General features: G+C 24.9%; 1 protein-coding gene across 1 annotated transcript; it reads left to right on the top strand.

The window, feature by feature from the left end:
- Window positions 1-6,718: 6,718 nt before the first annotated feature.
- Window positions 6,719-20,340, top strand: LOC145842957 (solute carrier family 22 member 16-like). Its single transcript, XM_082950430.1, has 12 exons — window positions 6,719-6,864; window positions 10,051-10,180; window positions 11,174-11,277; window positions 12,440-12,594; window positions 12,743-12,867; window positions 12,976-13,091; window positions 14,825-14,907; window positions 18,065-18,214; window positions 18,362-18,470; window positions 19,500-19,618; window positions 19,807-19,930; window positions 20,283-20,340. Exons 1-12 carry the CDS (start codon window positions 6,719-6,721, stop codon window positions 20,338-20,340), a joined length of 1,419 nt encoding a protein of 472 aa, XP_082806556.1.
- The last annotated feature ends 1,096 nt before the right edge of the window (window positions 20,341-21,436 follow it).

Below are 21,436 nucleotides of genomic sequence, written 5' to 3'. Positions count from 1 at the left end.
AAAATAGAAGGAAATTTGTTGTTCTTAACATCAATTTTTTTCTTATTAAAAGCATAAATTTTACAGTATTTATCTTCATATTTTATAAAAGTTATGTTCAGTTGTTGTAAAAATCATTTCTTTAAAATTCTTAATAGAGTTAGAGACTTAAGATTTTTTACTTAAATTACTATATTTATATTAAAAGCCTTTTTATCTATTAATTAAAAAAAGTCATAGTATTTCGAAAAAATATAGAACCTAAGTGTTACTGCCATGCCTAAAATAAAAAGCGATAACAAATACTAGGTTCAATTTTATTTTTTACTAAAACTATAAATTTATCTTTTCTTTTGTTATTGAAATTCAGTGTGTATTTTCCCCCTAAAAATGGTTATTAACTTTGAGTTTGTTCAAAAAGTAACTTCAAACTATTTTTTAGTGCAGTTATGACAATTAACTAGTAAAATCTCATTTTGTCATAGAATATAATTAAAATACAAAGTATAAACTTTAATGAACTAAACATAAGCATTAAAGTTTTGTTTCCATATTTAAATATGACAAAAAAATAATAGCTTATCTATAAGTTAAATATTTTTTTCTGTCTTGAGTTTAGTCTTAACCTAAAAATTTAAGAATTTAAAATTAACACTTATTAGTAAGAACAGTTTTTTTTTAGCTAGTATTAAGTACAAATAGCGTATAAAGCTTATGCAAATACTTTATTTACTAAATTTGATTGATCGATTTAGATATATGCTGAGTAACGGGAACAAATAATATTTTCTTTGTTATAATAAACTTTTTAGAAAATACAACCTTTTATTGTGGTTACATGTATTGTTATTTTTTTAAATTGTTTAAACTAAAACTTTATTTTTCAAACTAGCTACCCTTTAAATTATTTCAAATATTTTTTACCCATGGATGTTCAATTAAGTATAAAAATGAGTTTTTGTAAATACTCAATTCAATTATAAATATTTTCTAACAAAATTTTGTTGATTTTCATATAAAAGATTTGTGTTTTAAACATTTTAAACTTTTACTGAATAAATTTTCAGTTAAAGATGATTTATTTCAATATTTAAAATAAATAAGTTTCTTAGCGAACTAGTTTTAAATATGAAGGGTTTGTGTTTAAAAGACTCTAATGAAATTTTTTCATCAAAAAAAGTACATTTGTAGCCGTGCAAAAACAGTTAAGAAATATTGCTACTTTTAAAAAAATCATCGCCATTTATGCGTAGCAATGTTACTAAAAATGATAAATAAAACATATGCTATATATTTAGACAAAAGTTAAAAAGTAATACAGTAAAGCACGTTGGCTATTAACACTTTAAAACAATTTTATTTTGAATGATTAAACTAAAGCACCATTTTTGTAATAAAAATAAAACCCATAAGTTGTAGTCAAATTGGAATATTTTTGAAGCACAATAAAGAATATATAAATTTTACAGAAAAGTATTTAGTATATTTCTATGTTCCATTATAATTGAAAATAAAAGCTTCATATTACTTTTTTTCTAAACATTATGTTGAATCATAAGAAACTATACTACTGTTATATGTATGCTTTTAGTCCTAAGTAGCAAATTAGACAAAGTATTTTTATAGAAACAAGTAAAAGTATTTTTGCTTTTTTGTGCATTTAAAGATTAAAAGACACTTAGTTTTCTTCAAAAAGTTTTAATTTTTCATAAGTTTTTATCTTTATTTTGAATACAAATTTTCCAAATAAACCTACTACTTAGTTAATTTTCGTTTACTTTTATTTTTGTTTATGTTTTATTTTGTTTAAGTTTAAAACTTTAAATTTAAAAAACTTTTATTTATTAGGTCATGATGGGTTCTAAAAACATGTGGTGTACTACTCGATAACAAAACGGTTATTTTGTACACCACATAGTCCTCAGACAAAAATTTTTGAGCGCTATTCTTTTGTCCTTCGATAAATAATATTTAATATAATGTATTGGCTATCATATAATCAGCTGATATATTCGAGCAACAATTTTCTGCAGCTAGTACGAGTATCGACAAGTAGTTTCCAGAAAAGGAGCCTTATATCATTTCTATTATGTTATAAAAAGCATTTGTTTAACAATGCTTACTTCTTAAAAGTATTTTTTATAATATGAAGTACAAGCGCTTAATTCTTATTTTAGTTCGAACATTCCTTAAAATTTACATATATCTTAAGTTTTATTACTATGTAAAAGTTTAACTCAATTTAAAGTATTTTCTAGTACAAAGTTCTTTATATCTGTACAATTTTATGTCTTTATAGAAAATATAACCACTCATTTGTTGTGCCGAGTTTGTATAAGTAGCATATCTGGTAGGCCTTAGGTATCACATAGTTAGGTCAACGTTCTTGTTTATTTTTGGTTAATAGTTTTTGTATTATGTATACTTTATATTGACACCATACACATTCCATAACCACACAATTAAACAACTACAATATTCTCTTAAATTAAGTAGCCTACTTACCCAGGTAGGTGACAATATGTGTTCTAGCCTAAGAAAAAAGAAACTAGGTTTCTCTAAGCTTTTTGAGTTATATTATCTTCAGTATACAATACTCCATTAAATTGCCATAAATCACCATTTAGGTTTCAAAAAAAATTAAAAAATATTTATTGAAAAAAAGTACCAAAAGTTTTGAGTTTTAAAACAACTTATTATAACCTTTAAGAAAACTTTACTTTGTCAAAGAAAATTGTGAAAAATAACCATGTATTATAACTATTTTTGCGTAGTTTAATCCGGTTTTGATTCTGAAGTAGATTATGCAGTATTTTTCGGTCTTTTTTACCTTGAAAAAAGCAAAAATCAGATGCACTTCAACATTAACTTTAAATCATTTGGAGCAGAAAAAAATAGCTTTGAAAATAAGAAGTCAAGTTCTATATAACTGTGTATTTTCTTGGTTTGATTTTGCAGTCACTAAAAAAGTTAAAGACTGCTTGCAAGCCCACTTTGCTGTGCTTGTGTGTATATTTAAAACAGTTCTATTGTAAAGTTTAAATGTTTTATTTGTTTATATTCAAAATTATAAACCACATGACTTATAAAACGTTTAAAAGTTTGTTGAATTAAACATCTGTTATTTAAGTTTATAGGTTAGTTGAAATTTTATTAAAAAAGATTTAAATATTTATATGGTAAAAAATTATCTGTAATAGCTCGTAAGAAATTGTAGAAGCGTGTGGTGTACGACTCGATAACCGAAAAGTTTTTTCGTACACCAGGTCCTTAAACCGAAATTTTTGAGCAGTTTTTTTACCGTTCAATAAACACTGTATGTTTACTTTGATAAGTTTATTGTTACATGCATATGTAAGTATATCAAAAATATTATTGAAAAACTCATACGGTTATTTAGTCTCACCTCTAATGCATTTCAAACTGTGATTGTTGTTCGAACAGAATGTATTTAATTCTAATAATATGTCACTTTTTCTGTTTACTTCGTTTATAGATTTAACAAAACTTAACCAAAACTATCAATGAATCACTAATACGCACTATGCAGTACCAAATGTTAAATTTCTCTATAGGCATATTTTAGTATAAGGTTAATCGTTTCTAATTTTTTAGTAATAAGCTTAGTTGTCATAAAAGAATAATTTCTTTCATTAAGAAAACACGTATAAAAACAATGTAGACAAAATAATATTTATATACAAACAATCGTTTTATTTTTTTTTAAGTAAAAAGGGTAGAGAAACTCTAGAAGTTGAAGTTATAAAAAAAGGTGTAGTATATTAGTTGAGTAAAATCTTAAGTTTTTATATAGTATTAAAAAAAGTTTTTTGTAAATAAAACATTGTTTTTTCTTTAAAAGAATACTATTAAAAGCTCAGATGCTTAAAAGATTAACATTTAGTGTTAACAAATTTATAAATTCTTTTTACAAAAACTCATATTGTCTTTTATACAAAGCTTAAAGTATAAACTATAAATAAGTTTTTTAAATTTTAATTTATTTTTGAGATATAATAATGGCAACAATTTCTAGAGTTCTTTTCTTTATTTAATTTTATATGTTTCTCTGTATTAAAATTTTTTACATATATCCACAGAGAACTGTAAAAAGTAAATACTGAAAAAAAAAATTCTATACTAAATTATAAGCCATAATTATTACATATTAGTTATTAATAAAATATAACAATATATTTTATAAAGTCCGACTGTGATACATAGTAAAATTGAGTAAAATAAAAAAAAAATAATTAATAAATTTATGTTCTATAGTACTATGAAAAGTTATATGTTAACTATTTAATACAACAAAATAATTTCAAGCGGTAGTACATCTAAAAATAAAACGTTTGTTATTTAGTACAACGTAAAATGATTACTAATCTTATTAAAAGCTATATAAGCTAGGATTAATAAAAAAGTCTTAACAATATTTGCAAAAGTTAGAGTTAAATTACAATAAAAGTAAAATACAGACTACACTCACGTAAAAAATCAAAAAAGTGACTAAAATTTAAAGTAAAACAGCAGTCAAATAATAAAGCTTTTAAACCAAATACAGTAACCTGCCGCTTAGGTATGTAATTTAAAGATAAAGTGCTACCCAACCGGCAATGCGTACCTAAGAAATTTTGCTCATACCTAGAAAAAGCCTAATACATGTTCATTTTCATTAATATATTTTTTTATACGCTTTAAAAATTTATGTTTTAATAATAATTGGAATATAAATTACACAATACATTATTTTGTTTGTTTAAGTTTTAATTTAGATCTTTATGCAGTTTTTAAATTATTTCACATTCATTAAGTTTTTTGTATCAAATGCGACGGTCATTATTTTGGTTTATAAAAGTTTTTGAATGTGTTTATAAAACATTTTAATTCCTTTGTTTTAATTATGAGCCGTACAAATTTAAATTGCACTGTTCGTCATTTTCTTTAAATAAGTAAACTGTGTAACAGCAAAACTGTAATATGTTTTCTTTTAAATATTGGCTTCTGGTGTAAAACTTGTAAATTCAAAATAATTTTCTGGTTTCTTTAGTTTTTTACTTAAAATTAATAAGTATATTTTATTTAAAAAATATATACTTTTGTATTACCACTATTAAGTTTTTTCTAAATTTCTGAGCAGAAAGACAACATTTTGAACACAGCATTTTCTCTAAAATCTGCGTACCCAACCGGCAGTTCATACCTAAGAAATGCGTACCTAAGCGGTAGGTTACTGTTTTATGCTAAAAATATACTTGAAACTGTAAATACGCTTATGTAGTTTTGTAATTAGTCACCAGTTGATGTTTTCATTTAATACACATAAAATATATTTAGAGTGCATAGTAATATATTAAAGATTTATAACGAATTTAAGTATAAAGTAACGAGGAAACTATGTGTTAAATATAAGCCTGCAATAAAAAAACTCTCTAATCTTTTAATTGTAGTAGGAAAAAAATCACGGCTTATCTGTGATTTGGTACAGGTTTCAAATTATGGTTGGAAGTTAACACGTGAAAAAACAAGTAATGAGACAAGAGATCGACAATTTAAAAATTGAAATTATATTGATTGAAAAAAAACTATGTATTAATATAGGATATTAAGATAATTTAATATGTATAATTAAAATACGTATGTGTGTTTATGTAAAAACGTAAATGAGAAATGATAAAGCTCAAATATGTTATTTGTAGAACAACTGTTGGTTGTGTACACAGTTGTTTGAAGTTTTGACTTTTGTTCAGTAATTATTTTCTATCTTCGGGTACTACTCCCATGCGTTCGATGCTGTTGCCACGCGTGTTGCTTCGCGTGTTTTTGAGATAAAGCTAATTAAGTACAAATTCAGCTATACAAGCCACAATTCTTTCGCAATCTATTTACTCGAAAACTTAATTTTTTTAGTTCCTAGAAAAGAATTGTTTACTACTATTTTAAGAGATTACACCCATAAAGTTCGTAAAAGATTGCTTAAAAGCTGTTGTAGAAGGTTAACAAAATAGTAGTTTTAGCTTTAATTTGGCCTTTCAATAAGGATGAACTCCCCGAATTTGTCCTTTTATATCTAAATAACAATTTTTATGATAAGGAACGGTAAAAAGCAATTGTTAACTAAGTTTGAGATATTTAATGTTTTACCAACAAATTCGATTTCCTGACCAACATGATAAAAATGCCTCATCCCTTATGCCCTTAAATCATCAACTTTTTTTAGTTTTTTTAACAACTACAATGCTTTGTTGCAACCCTTTTAATCTAAAATGTTATAACTTTATTTCAAACTTGCTCGGAACACCAACGACAAATAATTTTTGAAAATTTTTTCACTTAATAAAAACAAATTATTCACAAAATATTATTGAAATCGAGCGTAACTTTTTATTGGCTTGAACAAATTTTATTTTAATAAGTACAAAATGTAACGCTACAGTTTGAAAAAAAAACTGTGTATAGGTCATTGTGGTTTAAAAAATTTACAATCAAAAACTGTAACTACAAATTTACTTGTTATTAAACATTGTGCACTACTGCAACAATCAATACAACATAATTTAACTCTAAATATTACTTCAAAATGTTTTAAATGAAAAGTTGCTTTTGCATAAAATTCCGTTCCACATCTTAGTTACGTGAAAAAATTCATGGTTTCAGATTTCCAATAAAAGCAGCTCCATATGTTTCTGTAAGTTCATAAACTAGTTATATAGTTACCAAAAATTGAAAGCGTTGCAGCATGATAGATTACGAAGCGATTGCCAAGCAAAAAAAGTTGTTAGGATATGTGCAACTAGTGATCCTTTTTATGTTGTTTTTCTCTCCACTGTTTGATGGATTCCATGCACTCTTACCTGTATTTGTCAACTATGTACCTAAGCACAGGTTAGTATCAGTAAAATTATTTTCAAAAATTTAAACAGTTTGAATGCTTTGTCTTTTTAATAAAAAATCAGAAAACATTTTGACAATGAAATAAAAGTTTACGAACTATACCGCTTACCTTCTGTAAGTTTATATACAAAAACATTTTAAGGAATTTATAAAATGAAAGTTAAAAAAGCTTTAAAAAATTTGTATCAGTTTGTAAAATATCGCTTGAAAATAATAATTTAATTCTAACTATAGTTTTAGTATAGTACTTCAACATATAATAAACATCTTCTTTTACGTTCGTACTTTTTCAAAGTTTTATATAAAAAAATATACTTCTAACTTTTCTTGATAGTCTGCATCCTTGGCAAAGCAAAAAAATACAACGTCATAAATCTTTTAAAATAACTATACTTTGTTAGTAAATGTACAAAAAAGTTGCAATAAATGCAAATTCATACTTACTTAGATATTTAATTTTAAAAGAATTATTAATATTAAAACTTTTTGGAAATCTTAAGAAATATTTAAGTGTTCTTTTAATATTTTCAAAAATTTCAGCTTTTAAAATTAAATAGTTGTATAACAAATTAAAATGATAATAACGAAAAGTTGTAGTGTTTTTTCAATGTAAATTGTAAAACAATTTTAAATAAAGTATAAATTGTTAGTTATAAAATGTTAATTAGATTAGTAGATCTAATTATGATATCAAGTTTTTTTACAACATAAAATTCTATTTTTACTGGTAAAATTTGTACTAATTTTAAGTTTAAGGTGTTAAATAAAAATGAAAAGTAATAAATAATGCTGATTAGATGTATTAGAAATTAAAACAACTTGGAAGAATATAAAGTGGTTGTTATTATTTAGGTGTAATGTTTCTCCACTAAGTGAGTATATAGAAAGTGAACAGCTCATACTTAACTATACGACTCCATTAAAAAATGGAAAATACAACGGATGTAAAAGGTTATTGGTGTTTATGTTTTATTTACTGTAAAAGAAAGTTTTTACATTTAAAAAAATACTATTAAACAAAAAAGTTATTTACTTAATTATTAGAAAATAATTCGTTTGTTTAAGTTAAAGATTGGTTTTAATACAATTTTAGTAATGAAAATAAAGCTTTGAAATAAAGAACTGTTTTTATTAGACAACTTTAAACTTCCTTTTTAAAGAAACTACTTTAATGTACAAGGTTTAAGATAGCTTACAAAAATATTTTATTGTTCTTTTTCTAATCTTTTCTAAATTATATGTAATAATAATCAGAAAAATTAATCAGTAATAATATATAATATTTTTAGTTATTGATCGACAAAAAAAATAAAGCTTTAAAAGTTTGGTCTAAGGACCTAGTGTACGATTTTTTCTCCGGTTATTGAGTCATACTACAGGAAATAAAATAAAAAAACAATTCTAAGTTAAAAAGTTATAAGGTTAAAAATACCTATTACGTTTACTAATTTGAAAAAAAAAATAATGTAAAAAAACACTTAAAAAGAAAACTACATTATATATATATTTTAGACAAGTTTAACTCGTAATCTAACATTTTAGTTTTCAAACTATTGCCAAACTTTAAACTTTTTTGTCTGTTTATACAACAGTGGTATGAAAAGGAAATAAGCAAAGTAAGTATTTTTCTTTTCCAGAAATTCAAACTAAGTTTTACATACTTTTATGTAAAAGTAGAATGCTTTGTTATAGATTGTGTACGATTTTTTCTGCATAAAAAGTTTTAAAAGTTTTTAAATTGCAATTTTAAAATCGAAAGATACTAAAATTCTTCATAACTGTTGTCAAAAAAGTTTAAACTATGTAAAAACTTAAAATTTTAGAGCTCTATTTATTAAAAAAGAAATAATTTCTTCAAAAGCAAAATGTAAATAGGCTGCAAAATATTGTTTGCAAAAATAAAAAAACAGTTTTATGTCAAGTACAAGGTTTTCTAAAAATGTACTTATACATTTTCTATTATACGTGCTCTAGCCTGAAAGAAAAATCAGGTGTTGTTTACAGTTTGAATTTAGAAATATATTGCCATTTAATGTACCTTAAATTGCCTTATAAGCTTAGTTTGATTTTAGAATAGTTTTTCTTGAAAATAAAAAACAACTGACTGTTTTGAGTTTTAAATAACTTATGAAATTTTCAATACAAACTATACAATGCAAAAAACGATAAAAAAATGTCATGTATAGGTATTTTTGTTTAATCGTTTAAATCTTTAATTTTAGCTCAAATTTTAGATTATTTCGGGTAGTTTTTGAAGTTTAAAGTAGCGAAAGTTTGCCGGATTTAAGCCTACATAGCTTATAAAGTACTACAAACAGAAAAAATCAAACGTATCAAAGAAGTTTTTATAAGAAGAAGTCGAGCTCTACACAGCTGTTTAAAAAACTTGGTTTATTTATTTTTTGGTCATGCATCTATATAAATTTTCTTCTATGTCAAGTCTAGCTACCGTCAAGTGGTTCAATCTAATGATAACTAACGGCTTAATCAATAAGGGTAAGTAAAAAATTAAGTTTTCTGCTGCTTGAATGTTGATATTTATTCAAATTATTGTGAACTTCAAACTTATAGTTTTATAAATTGTATACAACTTTATTGGGACACCCTGTATTTTATTAACAAATAATTTTTTTGCAACACAGAATTAAAAATCCTTATGCTTGTACAATAGTATAAAACTTAAAATTTTTTTAATTACAGTCTAAAGATTAGTATGATCTTTTTAGAAGGTTTTGATAAGTCATTGAAGTTTTACATTGAAGTTTCACTGTCCTGGACATGACGTTAAACTGTTCCGGTGTGCGACTTGGTAACCGAAAGGTTTTTTCGTGCACCAGGTCCTTGGACAAAAGTTTTTGAGCGTATTTTATTGTCGTTCCATAAACAATATATATAATAAATTGATATCAACAGCTATAGAAATAGTTCTACGATTTATCAAAATCTTGTATGATATAGCACTAATTTTTAAACTATTTAGAAAAATTAATTTCTTAAACAATATAAAGCTTTATGAGAATACATCTTTAAATTTTGTAAAAAAAAACTGATACTATTACTTTGATGTTTTAAAGTAAGTTTATTTAACTCTTAGTGACAAAGTTTAAAACGTTTTGTATAAAAGTTAATTAATATTTTTCATAAAACTTTAGTTTTTGAAATAATGTAAAAAATAAGGTATGGCTACAACTTATCGGTTTGCAACTCAACAAATTTGAGTTGTGTGAACAAGTCAGCACCAACTGTTGATTGTGACAATGGATATGTCTACGATGACTCTGTCTTCTCTGAAACTGCTGTCACTGAGGTATTTTCAAAAATTCTTTAGATATATTACAGTAGACTACCGCTTAAGTACGCACTTTTTTTGGTACGCACCCCGTCTTAAGTACGCACTTATCCAGAAAGACAAAAAGAAATACTAATTTTTTATATGTTTTTAATAAAGAGGATGTTATATTAGAACTTCTAAAAATTTCAGTTTTTTTGCCTAAATTTTCAATCATCAAGTTTTTTCAGATTATTTTATGTTTCCAGGTAGAATGGCCAACCTGCTAGGTTAGCCTGAGACTTTCACAACTTTTAAACTAGGGTGAGTAATCCTAGATTGCCTGAAATTGCGATAGTTCTGTTATTAAATGTTAATAAACTAAAAACTTATGTAGTGGTTGCAGAAAAGTGAAAAGAATAATGATATTTGAGCTGTAATTCTATAAAATAAATAAATCTAGATGACAAAGTTAAAAAAACCTACAAATACAACATAGTTAAGTCATAATTTAATTTAAATGTACACACATTGATGTTTTAAAAATGTTTGGTAAACACAATGTAGTTTGGTACTTTCTCTCTAACAAAACAAAATATGGAAAATATGGCTAAATATTCTTTTTTATATCATTGACTGACATTGACTTTCTATATTAAATGTATGTATTAATTATGTCAAAACTTTTTGTAGAATTAATAACTCATTTTAAAATCTGTTAAAAATTTTTGCAGATTAGAACTATGTATTAAATGTTATTTAAGATAAAAAGACTTGTTTATTTGGCTTAATTATTTGGTGGCTAGTTGTAAGAAAGAAAACAAACCACTAAATTTCATACTATACTATGTCGTCAAAAAGTACGCACTACCCGTGCTAAGTACGCACTTTTTGGTCGGGTTCAACTTGCGTACTTAAGCGGTAGTCTACTGTACTTTAAACTAATGTTCGTACAATAATTTTAAAACACTGTTAATAAAAATATAGATAATTAAATACACATAAGATTACTTAATAAAATTATGTCTGTAGTTTGACTTGGTGTGCGATAGATTTAGTCTGAACTTTCTTACAATGAGCTTGTATGAAGTCGGTCATCTGTTTGGTTCTATTGTTTTTGGAAGCTTGGCTGACAAGTAAGTGTATTAAACACTGAAAACATATTAGCTTTTATTTGAAAATAAAAAAATAGTACGAAAAAGCGAAAAAATATTCTTCAACCAATAGTTAAAAATTTATAATAAAAATTTACAGATTTAGTAAAGCACTAAATTTTAATTTTATATTGTTTCTAAACTTTTAGATCATCATTGAAATTTTTAATTTGTTTAAAAATATAACTCTGATTAAATGCTAAGTAAAAAAAAGTTGAACATGGGAACTAAAAGTATTTATAATAAGACCATTTAACATTAATTAACAAATTTCTTTTTATTTTTGAAACGCACATAGATTTTGTTATAAAAAACACAATGAATTACAAAAATAGACTTTTTGATCTTATACACAATAAATTTATTTATTTTAATACAATGTTTGTATATATAATTAAGCAATGTAAAAAAAAAACTATTGGTATGTATAAAAGTATAACTAGCTATATACACAAAATAAACATAACAACAAAAAAAAGCAGATTTCTAAAAAATATCATATGCTTTACTATTTTTATAATTAGTTTTATTGCACAGCTTTTTTTAGAAATTGTTAAACATAAAACCATTTTTCTACTTGAATAGTTACAATTTTGTCATTTTTCTAAAGATTTAAAGCGTTCAAAGTATGTTTATTGAATGGTTTATATATTGATGTATTTTTTAGTTTTTAAAGTACTAAGTATCAAATATTATAAATAAATAGTTTTGACAACTAAATAGTTTTTACTTTAATTTTTTTCTTGTACAACTTTTCAATGCTTTGTTTTGTGATATCATTATAACAAAAAAAAACAGGATTGCTAAAAACTTAAAACTGTTTCCAAATTTTAGTTTAATTCAATTAGGTCAGAAGGTATGCAAATAGTTTAGTTAATAATTGACCCTCAAATATATGATTAAAGAGCCTAATGTATAGAAAGACCTCAGAGTCACCGAACAACACAATACTTATTAATTTAAATAGTTATAGCTGAATACAAGTGTTTTAACATTTAAAAGATAAAAAGTAAAACAAAATATGACACTTATTAAAAATTTCCTTGACAACTGTAGTAAATCGTTGTAGAAAGTTACAAGCTTTGAAATTACATAACCTTAATAAAGGATCGTTCATGCAGTTTTATAATATTTTTCTACACAGGATAGGCAGAAAATGGACTTTAATGATAACATATTTTTGCACTTTGGGTTTCAGTCTTGCTACACCGTACAGCACAACTGTTGTTACTTTTATAATGTTAAGGTGTTGCACTGCAGTATTTATCATTGGCATGTACATCAGTACCTTTGTTTATGGTAAGTTGTGTCTTAATGTAAGTTGTTTATTTTTAAAGTTTAAATTTGACGATAGAATCTAAGGTTTACTTTATTTGATATGTTTTATTAAAAAGTTAAAAAATGTCAACTAAAATTGTATTTCAATTAACTTGACAAAAATTTTTAGCCACAGAACTAGTAGATTCTAAATACCGAGCAAAAGTAGGGTTACTTCATACATCAATGTTTCCAGTTGGATATACAATAGCAACATTGGTCGCAAGAACATATAGAAATTGGAAAACAATTATGGTATAACATTGTTTACTTGCTTAAAACAGAAAACTAAAAAAAAAAACTAAAAAAAAACATATTAAATGAAAGTTTTGCAACTAAATTCTGGTCATTTTATTTTTTCAGCTTGTAATAAGTCTTCTATCAACTCCACTTCTTATTTTTTCGTTTATTCTTCCTGAGTCTCCAAGATGGTTGTTCGCAAACAGAAAAGATGAGGAAGGAAAAATAGTAAATAAATCGTTGTTTTTTACCATTATAAAGTTTATATAAAAGTAAAAGTTAATTCTTACATTTTGATTAACTATAAAATATAGAGAAATAAAATATTATCATTATGATTAATTTTTTTTTCTAAACTCAAAACTTTGTTTCGTTGTCATCAATAAGTTTTGGTTACAGTACTAACTAAACAGTTTTGATTTAAAATACTTCAAAGTAACTGTCGAGACTAAAACCTATGTCTATAAAACATTTGTTTGAAACTATTGCTTGTTTTTCATAAAAAAAAGGTTTTGCTATATTTTAATTTAAGTTTTGTTAGTTTAATTGATAAATAAATATAAATTAAGGTAATAAGAAGATTGGCTCGTTTAAACAAGCAAAAGATCGATGAACATTTATGGGAAGAAGTAAAGTGTAAAAATATAACTAAAAAACAGGTCTGATTACTTTTAACATGTATATCTTTTATATTTATTCACACAAACAAAGTAAACAAAATTACTTTTAGACCACGCTCATCAGTGTCTAAATCGTGTTAAAAACTTCTGTAAAAAAATTTACTAATATTTGTATTAACTAACAAACATTTCAGTATTTAACAAAGCAAATTACAAGGCTAAATTAAGTGAACTTTATGAAGTAAATAAATTGATCGAATAAGCAATCTTTTTGCCTGCGCTGTTATAGTTTTAGGCATAAATTTAAACTCATTCTAAAATCTTAAAATTGAAATTATTGCAGTTCTTATATGTTAATTTGCAGTTACCCTCATTTTAATTTCTAAAGCGATCCGAACTAACAATAACATTTTATGACTTATCACTAAACTAATTAAATTTTTATACTCTACCCCCTACTGCCTTTTAATTACTAAAAACTTTGATTTTGCTGAGTAAACTTTTTGTTATACGATAATTATTTCTGCTTTTAGACTTAGATTCTGTTTTAAAGTCTTTAGACTCATGTAGAAAAAGTTTTGGCAGCAGTTTCATTTTTAAGCTTGAAAATAGAACTCTGCAAAAAAAAAACGTCCAACTTATTTGTTTACTTCGTATATTAACTTTGATTATATGTATGGTTAATTAAAAATCACTATTAAATGTTATATTAGTTTGTTACATTTTATTACTTAATTTAGCCTTGTGATTTACTTATTCAAATACTTCTTAGTTAATCCTAATACTTGTTTATTTTACTATACCAATTACAATACAATTCATAAGCGTGGTTGAAAAGTACTTTTTCTAATTGTTTGTTTGTTTGTGTGAATAAGTTTTAAATGATATCTCGTTGTAAAATTTTATAATGTATAAGCAAATTTTCCAATACTTTATAGCCTAAACTAGTAATTAATTTTAGGATCTAAAAAGCGCAAAATATTCAACAGTAGATCTATTGAAGCTTCCGTTTACAAGAATAATTACTTTAAAAGTTATGTTCACCTGGTTAGGAAAATTAATTCTTAATCCTATTAGCATTTCGACTTCATAAATCGTAAACCTTACTTATCCTTCAAACAACATGATAAAACTATTTATAATGTGCTTGATAGGTTTGACATTTCTTTAAAAATAATAGCTAAGTAGAACTTAAACTTGAAAAGAAAAAATTTAAACAAATATTAATGAAGTTATAACTTGAAGCTTTAACAAATATTTATTGGTTTATTTTATGAGCTATCACGTTTTATAACTAAAACAAGTTAGAATACAACTGTAAGTTTTTCCATAATTGAATTTAAAATACACAGGTTTGCATCTTATATGGTCTTCTTTGGAATTTCATTAAATGCTGGAAGCTTGTATGGAGACTTTTATATAAACAGCATTATAGGTGAAATGGTTTTATTTAAAGAAAATAAAAGTAAAAAGTTGTCCATCATATTCATTATTTATTTAGATTTAAAAATGTTTCTCATAAAATTATTTTAATAAAACTATAAGTTGAAACAGTATTAGCTTTGGTCAAAATAAACTGTCTAAATACAATTAAAACAACATATTTTGCATAGTAACCTCTTTATATCAGTTTAAGAACTTTTTATCTAAGCTCAGACTTTTTTAGTTCGGAGTAGAGTTTGTAAAAACAGGAACGAATTAATGCAGGGTTAAAATGTATAAATTTGAGACAAACCTGGAATACGTGCTAATGGTTAAAGCAAAGGAAATTTTATTAGCGTTTCATTAGGTCAGGGGTCGGCAAACTGCGGCCCTCCAAACCAAAAATTTTAGCCCGCGAGGTATTCTTTAGCTTAATACATACTTTTTTAAAGCAATAGAAAAAAAGAAACTTGAGGTAAAAACTTACAATTAGGCTCTTAGGTAAGCTATAACCCATTACTAGTGCTTTTTAAAAGATTATTTTATCACATTATTGCAATTATTCAATAAAAACTGCGGCCCGCGAGCATTTTTTTTCAGAGAAAACTGGCCTGCAACTTATAAAAGGCTGCCGACCCCTGCATTAGGTAAACCAAACTTAAGTATATTTTTTAATAGTATAGTAATTATGTTAAGCGCATAAATTTAGTTTTTTAACAGCTGCAAATGACAGAACACAAATTTACATTTAGTTGAAATAAAGTTTTATATTTAATTTTAAATAAATTATTGTATACTTAATTTGTTTTAAAGTTGTCTAAGCCTTAATCATAAGCTCAATCCGTAGAAAATTTGTACAAGTTTATTAAATGTATCGCTTAATTTTTAAAACGTTGTAAATAAAACTGGTAAAAAGAAAAAAAATATTTAAATACAGTAGAGACAATGTTTAGGTAAGTATATTGAACCTAGAAAAAATGGGTACATCACAGTTTTAAAACAAATTTTACCCTTATCAACAAAATATCAATTAATTGTTTTTATTTTTAGTAAAAGTAAGATTTTAATCTAGTAAATTTTAATGTTACTATACTTCTACAAGTAGTAATTGTGTTATATTCACATTGTAAAATTAATACTTTTGGTTAATTAATTTTATTAGCATATAACAATGTCAACATTAAAAAAAATATTTAGTATCATTCTTCTTAAAGATTTAGTGCGTATGTTATCGATTATTCTACTAAAGACTTATTTGGTAAAAAATATTTACATGAAATTTAAGTATTTAAGTTTGTAGAATATATAAATCAAAAACGATTTCTTGATTAAGAAAAAAATAACTAAACCAAAGTATAAAAACCGTCGCAGAAAAAACAAGTTTTTAACAAAAGTATAAAAGCAACTAAAATTTTTATCCTCCAACAAAAACTAATGTAGATCAAAGGTAAAAAGTTAAAGTGTATACTAAAGTACATAGTATATATATATACTATTATTATTTTTTGCATAAAATTTTGGTCATACCACTTGGATAGACTAAGACCTAAGTTTCGTTTTTGTTAAAGCTCATCAGTTAGTCATAAAGGAAGAAACTTTCAGTAGTCAGTCTATTGAAACTTAGCAACCAGCAACCGAAGAACTTTGCTGTCGTCAATTATTTGAAACTAATCAGTCCATGAGCTTGTCTCACGGCGCATTAAAGTCCAGGCTTTGGTTTTGTTGACTTTTATCAATGCTTTCCTTGATACTATTATTTTAAAATATGAAAACAATGGTTGATTTCATATAAACAAAAAAATTTATACTGAAATGAAGGATTTTTTACTAGGTTTTTTTTTTTGCAAATTACTATTCATAAAGTCAAAGATGAAAAACAAGCAAACTATTGGTATAGTCAGTACAGATTTAAGGTATTATTTTAACTTAATTTTTTTTTGAGTTTATTTTATTTTCTATGGGCTAAAAAAATATTAATTTTTTGTTAAAACTGGATATTAAAAATATACAAAGTACTAAAGAAAAATTACTTAAGTGTACCCAGTGGCTTCGCGTGGTCTTTTTGTTAGGGAGTGCTGCAGGTTGATATTGTCAAATTAAAACATCCCTTAGTTTGAAGCATTTAGATTTACATCATAAAGGTAATATGAATAAATAGCAAGCTTTTCATTAAAAAAAATTGAACATATTTGTTTGATAAAATAATAAATAAGATATAAAAAAATAAACTAAAAGAAAACACATATCTCATACCCATGTATATCATCACCCTTTCTTTATAACTACTTTTATTTTTATTTATGTCCTTTTAAGTTTCTGTATTTGCACAATTACAAATAATAATACAAACAAATAATAAAATATGATAACAACTTAATTTTATAACTTTTCTAACTAGTAATAAAAAACAAAAAAATCATGCTAGTAACTTAAAAAAACGAGGTTGCCCCTGCTCGAGTTTTTTCTGCTTGAGTTTTTCCTGTTCAAGCTGCCCCTGCTTGAGTTGAACTTGTCTTATTGTTCTCGCGTTGTAGTAAATTTTCAACAGAGATCATAATTAAATTCACATGGTGCTGAAAGTTCATGCAGCTCAAGAATTAAACTTTTAAACAATTTTTGTATTTTAAACTTGTAAACATTTAAGATGCAGCTGACACAGATTGAGCTTGCAGCTCCAATTTTACGAACATTTTGAACATCAAATATAAAAATTCGAAAAAAATTAATTTAGCAGCGAAGTTAACGACGTTCATGTACACATTTGGCTTTACTTTTTGTTCAACTTCAGGATAACATAACTTTCTTTTTTTTAAGCTTATACAAAACATTTTATGAAATTTAAAAGCTCAATTTCTCAGCTTTAAAATAAAGTTACTTTGACGCAGTTTGACAGCTGAAGCAATAGCCCATTTAAAGCAGCGTGTTTAAAGGCTTAAACTCTAAAATTAAAAAAAGAAAAGCATAATTTTTTAGGTGGAGCTACAGCTTCAGCGTTCCACCCCACACGAAGCCCCTTGGTATACTAATATTTTGATACAAGCTTATAGTTAGATTTTTAAAAAGATTTTTTTTTGTTTTATTATGACAAAAAAGAAGAAACACTATTGAAAGCATAAATATTTACAGTAAAGATATTTTCTTCTTAGTTTTGATCTAGTATATTTTTAAAGCTGGTATTTTACAACTTGCGTCGATTTTACTTGGTATGTTTATGTTTGAGAAGATCGGGCGCAAAAAAACAATGTCAGCGAGTTTTTTACTAGCAAGTGTCGGTCTTTTAGTTTCGATGTTGCTAAAGGAGTTATCAGGCTATAGTGCAGGTAAATGAGAACAATTTTTTTACTAAACTTTGTACTTAGCTTTTTATCAAATAAAGTATATTCACTCTTTTATATTTGGAAACTTATTTTTGAAAAGATATGAATACAGTCGTTACGATATAATATACATATTTTTAAAATTTTTAGATGTTCAAAAAGTGGGAGTTGCTTTTGCTTTTATAGGAAAATTTGGAGTTTCTGCTACATTTGCATGTATATTTACTCAATCGTCTGAACTTTATCCAACTGTAATAAGGTCTATAGTAACTAAAAAAAATTTTAGATTAAAACTATTAAAGACACAAAGAACTTTTGGTTTGTTGTTTGATATAGTCATATAACTAGGTAAATGTTTAATTAAAAAAAATTAACTTATACAGTCTTTTTTTTTACTCAAAACCTGAAAACTCAAAAAAAAAACTTAAAAAAGAAACTTTTATATCTTTTAATTATCTTTTATTAAATTTTTTATAAATTATACATATTGTAATTTTTTAGGTGTCATTTTTATTTGAAAAATAAAAAACAGCGCCCATCACTAAAAACTTTTAGAAATAATTGTGTAAAAAAAGAGAACTGTAACCAAAGTCTATTAATTTAAGTATCAATAAGCTAAACTAAATTTGAGATTTGTTGTATTACGAAATTTTAGTATACTTTCAAGCTGTAAACGTCGTGTTGTTTGCAGAATTTTTTCCGCGAAGGGTAAATTATGGTGAACGAACTTATTCTATCTTAAATGGGATGCAGCCAATTAAATGTAAAATCTGAGTCCCGCGAACGTGCAAATTTAGCCGGCAAAAATAAGTAAAAAAAAAATACATTTGATATAACGGGTTCATTATAAATAGTTTAAACTAAAACTGCAACTGCGGCCTGCAAGTATTTTTGTCTCCGAAATTTGGCCTACGACCAAATACCTTCCGATCCCTAATAAGAATATAACAAAACTAATATGAGTTTAAAAATAAAATAGCAGTATTTTTACTACTAAGAAATATAGCTTATTGTAATTAACGGAGATAAAAGTTGTGGTAAATAAAGTATTTTATATTAGTAAAAGATTAAAAACACCTACAGATTAACTTTTTTACAACGAATGTCGGTTTCTTTATACTATAAAAATTATACAAATTTAACACAACTTTTAGATGTAACTTTATTTGTTCTAAGTAAGAGTATAAATTATTCAGCAGATATCATTAACAGTTACGGTTCAAACTTAAGCTTTGAATAATACTCAAAATTATTGCTAAGTTTTTCTAAATACAAATAACAAATACAGAAGTAATGGTATTGGCTTAGGAAGTTTTGCTGCAAGGATTGGAAGTATTTCTGCTCCTTATATTTTAGGATTAGAATCCACTGCTACATGGTTACCTAATACAATATTTAGTATTTTAGGTTTGTACTTTTGTTTTACGATGAATTTTGTTCATTTAATGAAACTATCTATTTCAAGTATTCTTTTATGATTAACTTATTAACACTGAAAATACTTACTAATAATGATAAAAAAAATCAATGCAATAGTTTTTCAGGAATCTTGCTAGTTATAATTATAAAAGTTCAATAAAATAATCTAATTACAGGATTTGCTGCTGTGTACGTTTCATATACTTTTCCAGAAACTCGTAATATTGATACCATGGAAACTGTTGAAGAAGCAGAATTTTTCTACGAACATAAAGTTCCTCTTAAGACTAAAATAGAAAGGTTTAAACAAAAAAATATATAATCAAATCTGTTTAGCATGAATTTATTCAGATAGAGATTTTAAAATATAATAACAAAATAAAAATGCTTAAAAGCAATTAGCTTTATGAGATTTTCACGAATTCCTATTTCACATTAGTAATTTACTATAAACAACATATAGCAGTCGTGGTTTTATTTTTAATATACTGTTTATTTTTATAGAAATTTTTAGTATTAAAGGTTTAAATTACTGTACAATTTGATTTGATTTCGTTCTTTGTTAAAAATTTAGCAAAAGCTTTACTATAAATAAAGTGTTTTCCATACTAAATAAAATACTTATTATAATAACAAATATAAAATGATACAGTAGAACCAACATCAAAGATGTGTTTTCAATTGAAGAAACAATGAAATCCAAGGACTGAAACTTAAGGAAACTATTTACATTTAGTTAATTTCGATTCTAAAATATATTTTCTTTCTTTTTACATAATGTTTCAAACAAATAAAAGTTTTATTTTTTTATAAATTTTTTATCAATATTTTTACAACATCATTTTTAGTCCTAATTAAGTTTAAGCTTAAAAAATTACGAGTAAATAGAAAGTTACTTTTTAGTTTGATTGTATTTACCAGAGTTTTATATGTGAAAAGGATTAGTAAATTATTCTACAATTAAGGTATTGTTAATAGTATTTATTGATGTTTTATTATATTTTCTAAAAAATGTGTGTTGTTTTTATTTAACTTGCATTATTTAGATTCATCAGTCACTCGTAGCCGAAGAAGCTTGTAATATAAGCTGAGATAATAAATTGTTTGTAGAATGATGAATGCAAGTAATTAAGTTTTAGGTACGACTGACTGATAAGCATTAAAAAAAGAAACTTAGGTCTACTAAAAACTTGTGATCTGATAATCAAATTATAAGAAAAAAATTACTTGTTAACTTCAGCTTATCTCATTAAAATTAATGTCTAGACTTTTGATATGATGACTTTCGCTAATGTTTTCTAAAACCCTTTGACAAAAATAAAACTTTTTGTCTGATTACAGAGATAAAAACTTTGCATCAAATTTTCAAATTAGACTAACTAGGCCAATCATATCCAAGTATAGATGGTTCCAGACCAGGGGCGTGTCTAGACATTTTCCAAAGGGGTTTCACAATTTTTTTAATCTTAATTTGCCGCTTAAGTACGCATTTCTTAGGTATGCACTGCCAATTAAGTACGCAATATTTAGCCGAAAAACTCTGTGTTTAAAATGCTTTTTTCTACTTAAAAAAAAACATATAAGTAGTAATAGAAAAATATTATTATTTTTTATTTATTATACTGTATTAAATTTAGATAAATCAAAACTAAAAGAACCTGAAAAGTTATGAGCTTACAAACTGTATATCAAAATTCATATCCGTTATTTAAAACAAATATATTACATACAGTTTATCTAATTAACGAAAATAATGAACATTGTATTATTCTATTTGAATAAGATTTTATTCAACTGATGATCTCG

Source organism: Thalia democratica, chromosome 8 (genome assembly GCF_965202585.1).
Source record: "Thalia democratica chromosome 8, ktThaDemo2.hap1.1, whole genome shotgun sequence".
Taxonomy (NCBI): domain Eukaryota; kingdom Metazoa; phylum Chordata; class Thaliacea; order Salpida; family Salpidae; genus Thalia; species Thalia democratica.
Note: the sequence above shows the minus strand (reverse complement) of the source record. Positions and strands in the feature narration are given on the sequence as shown.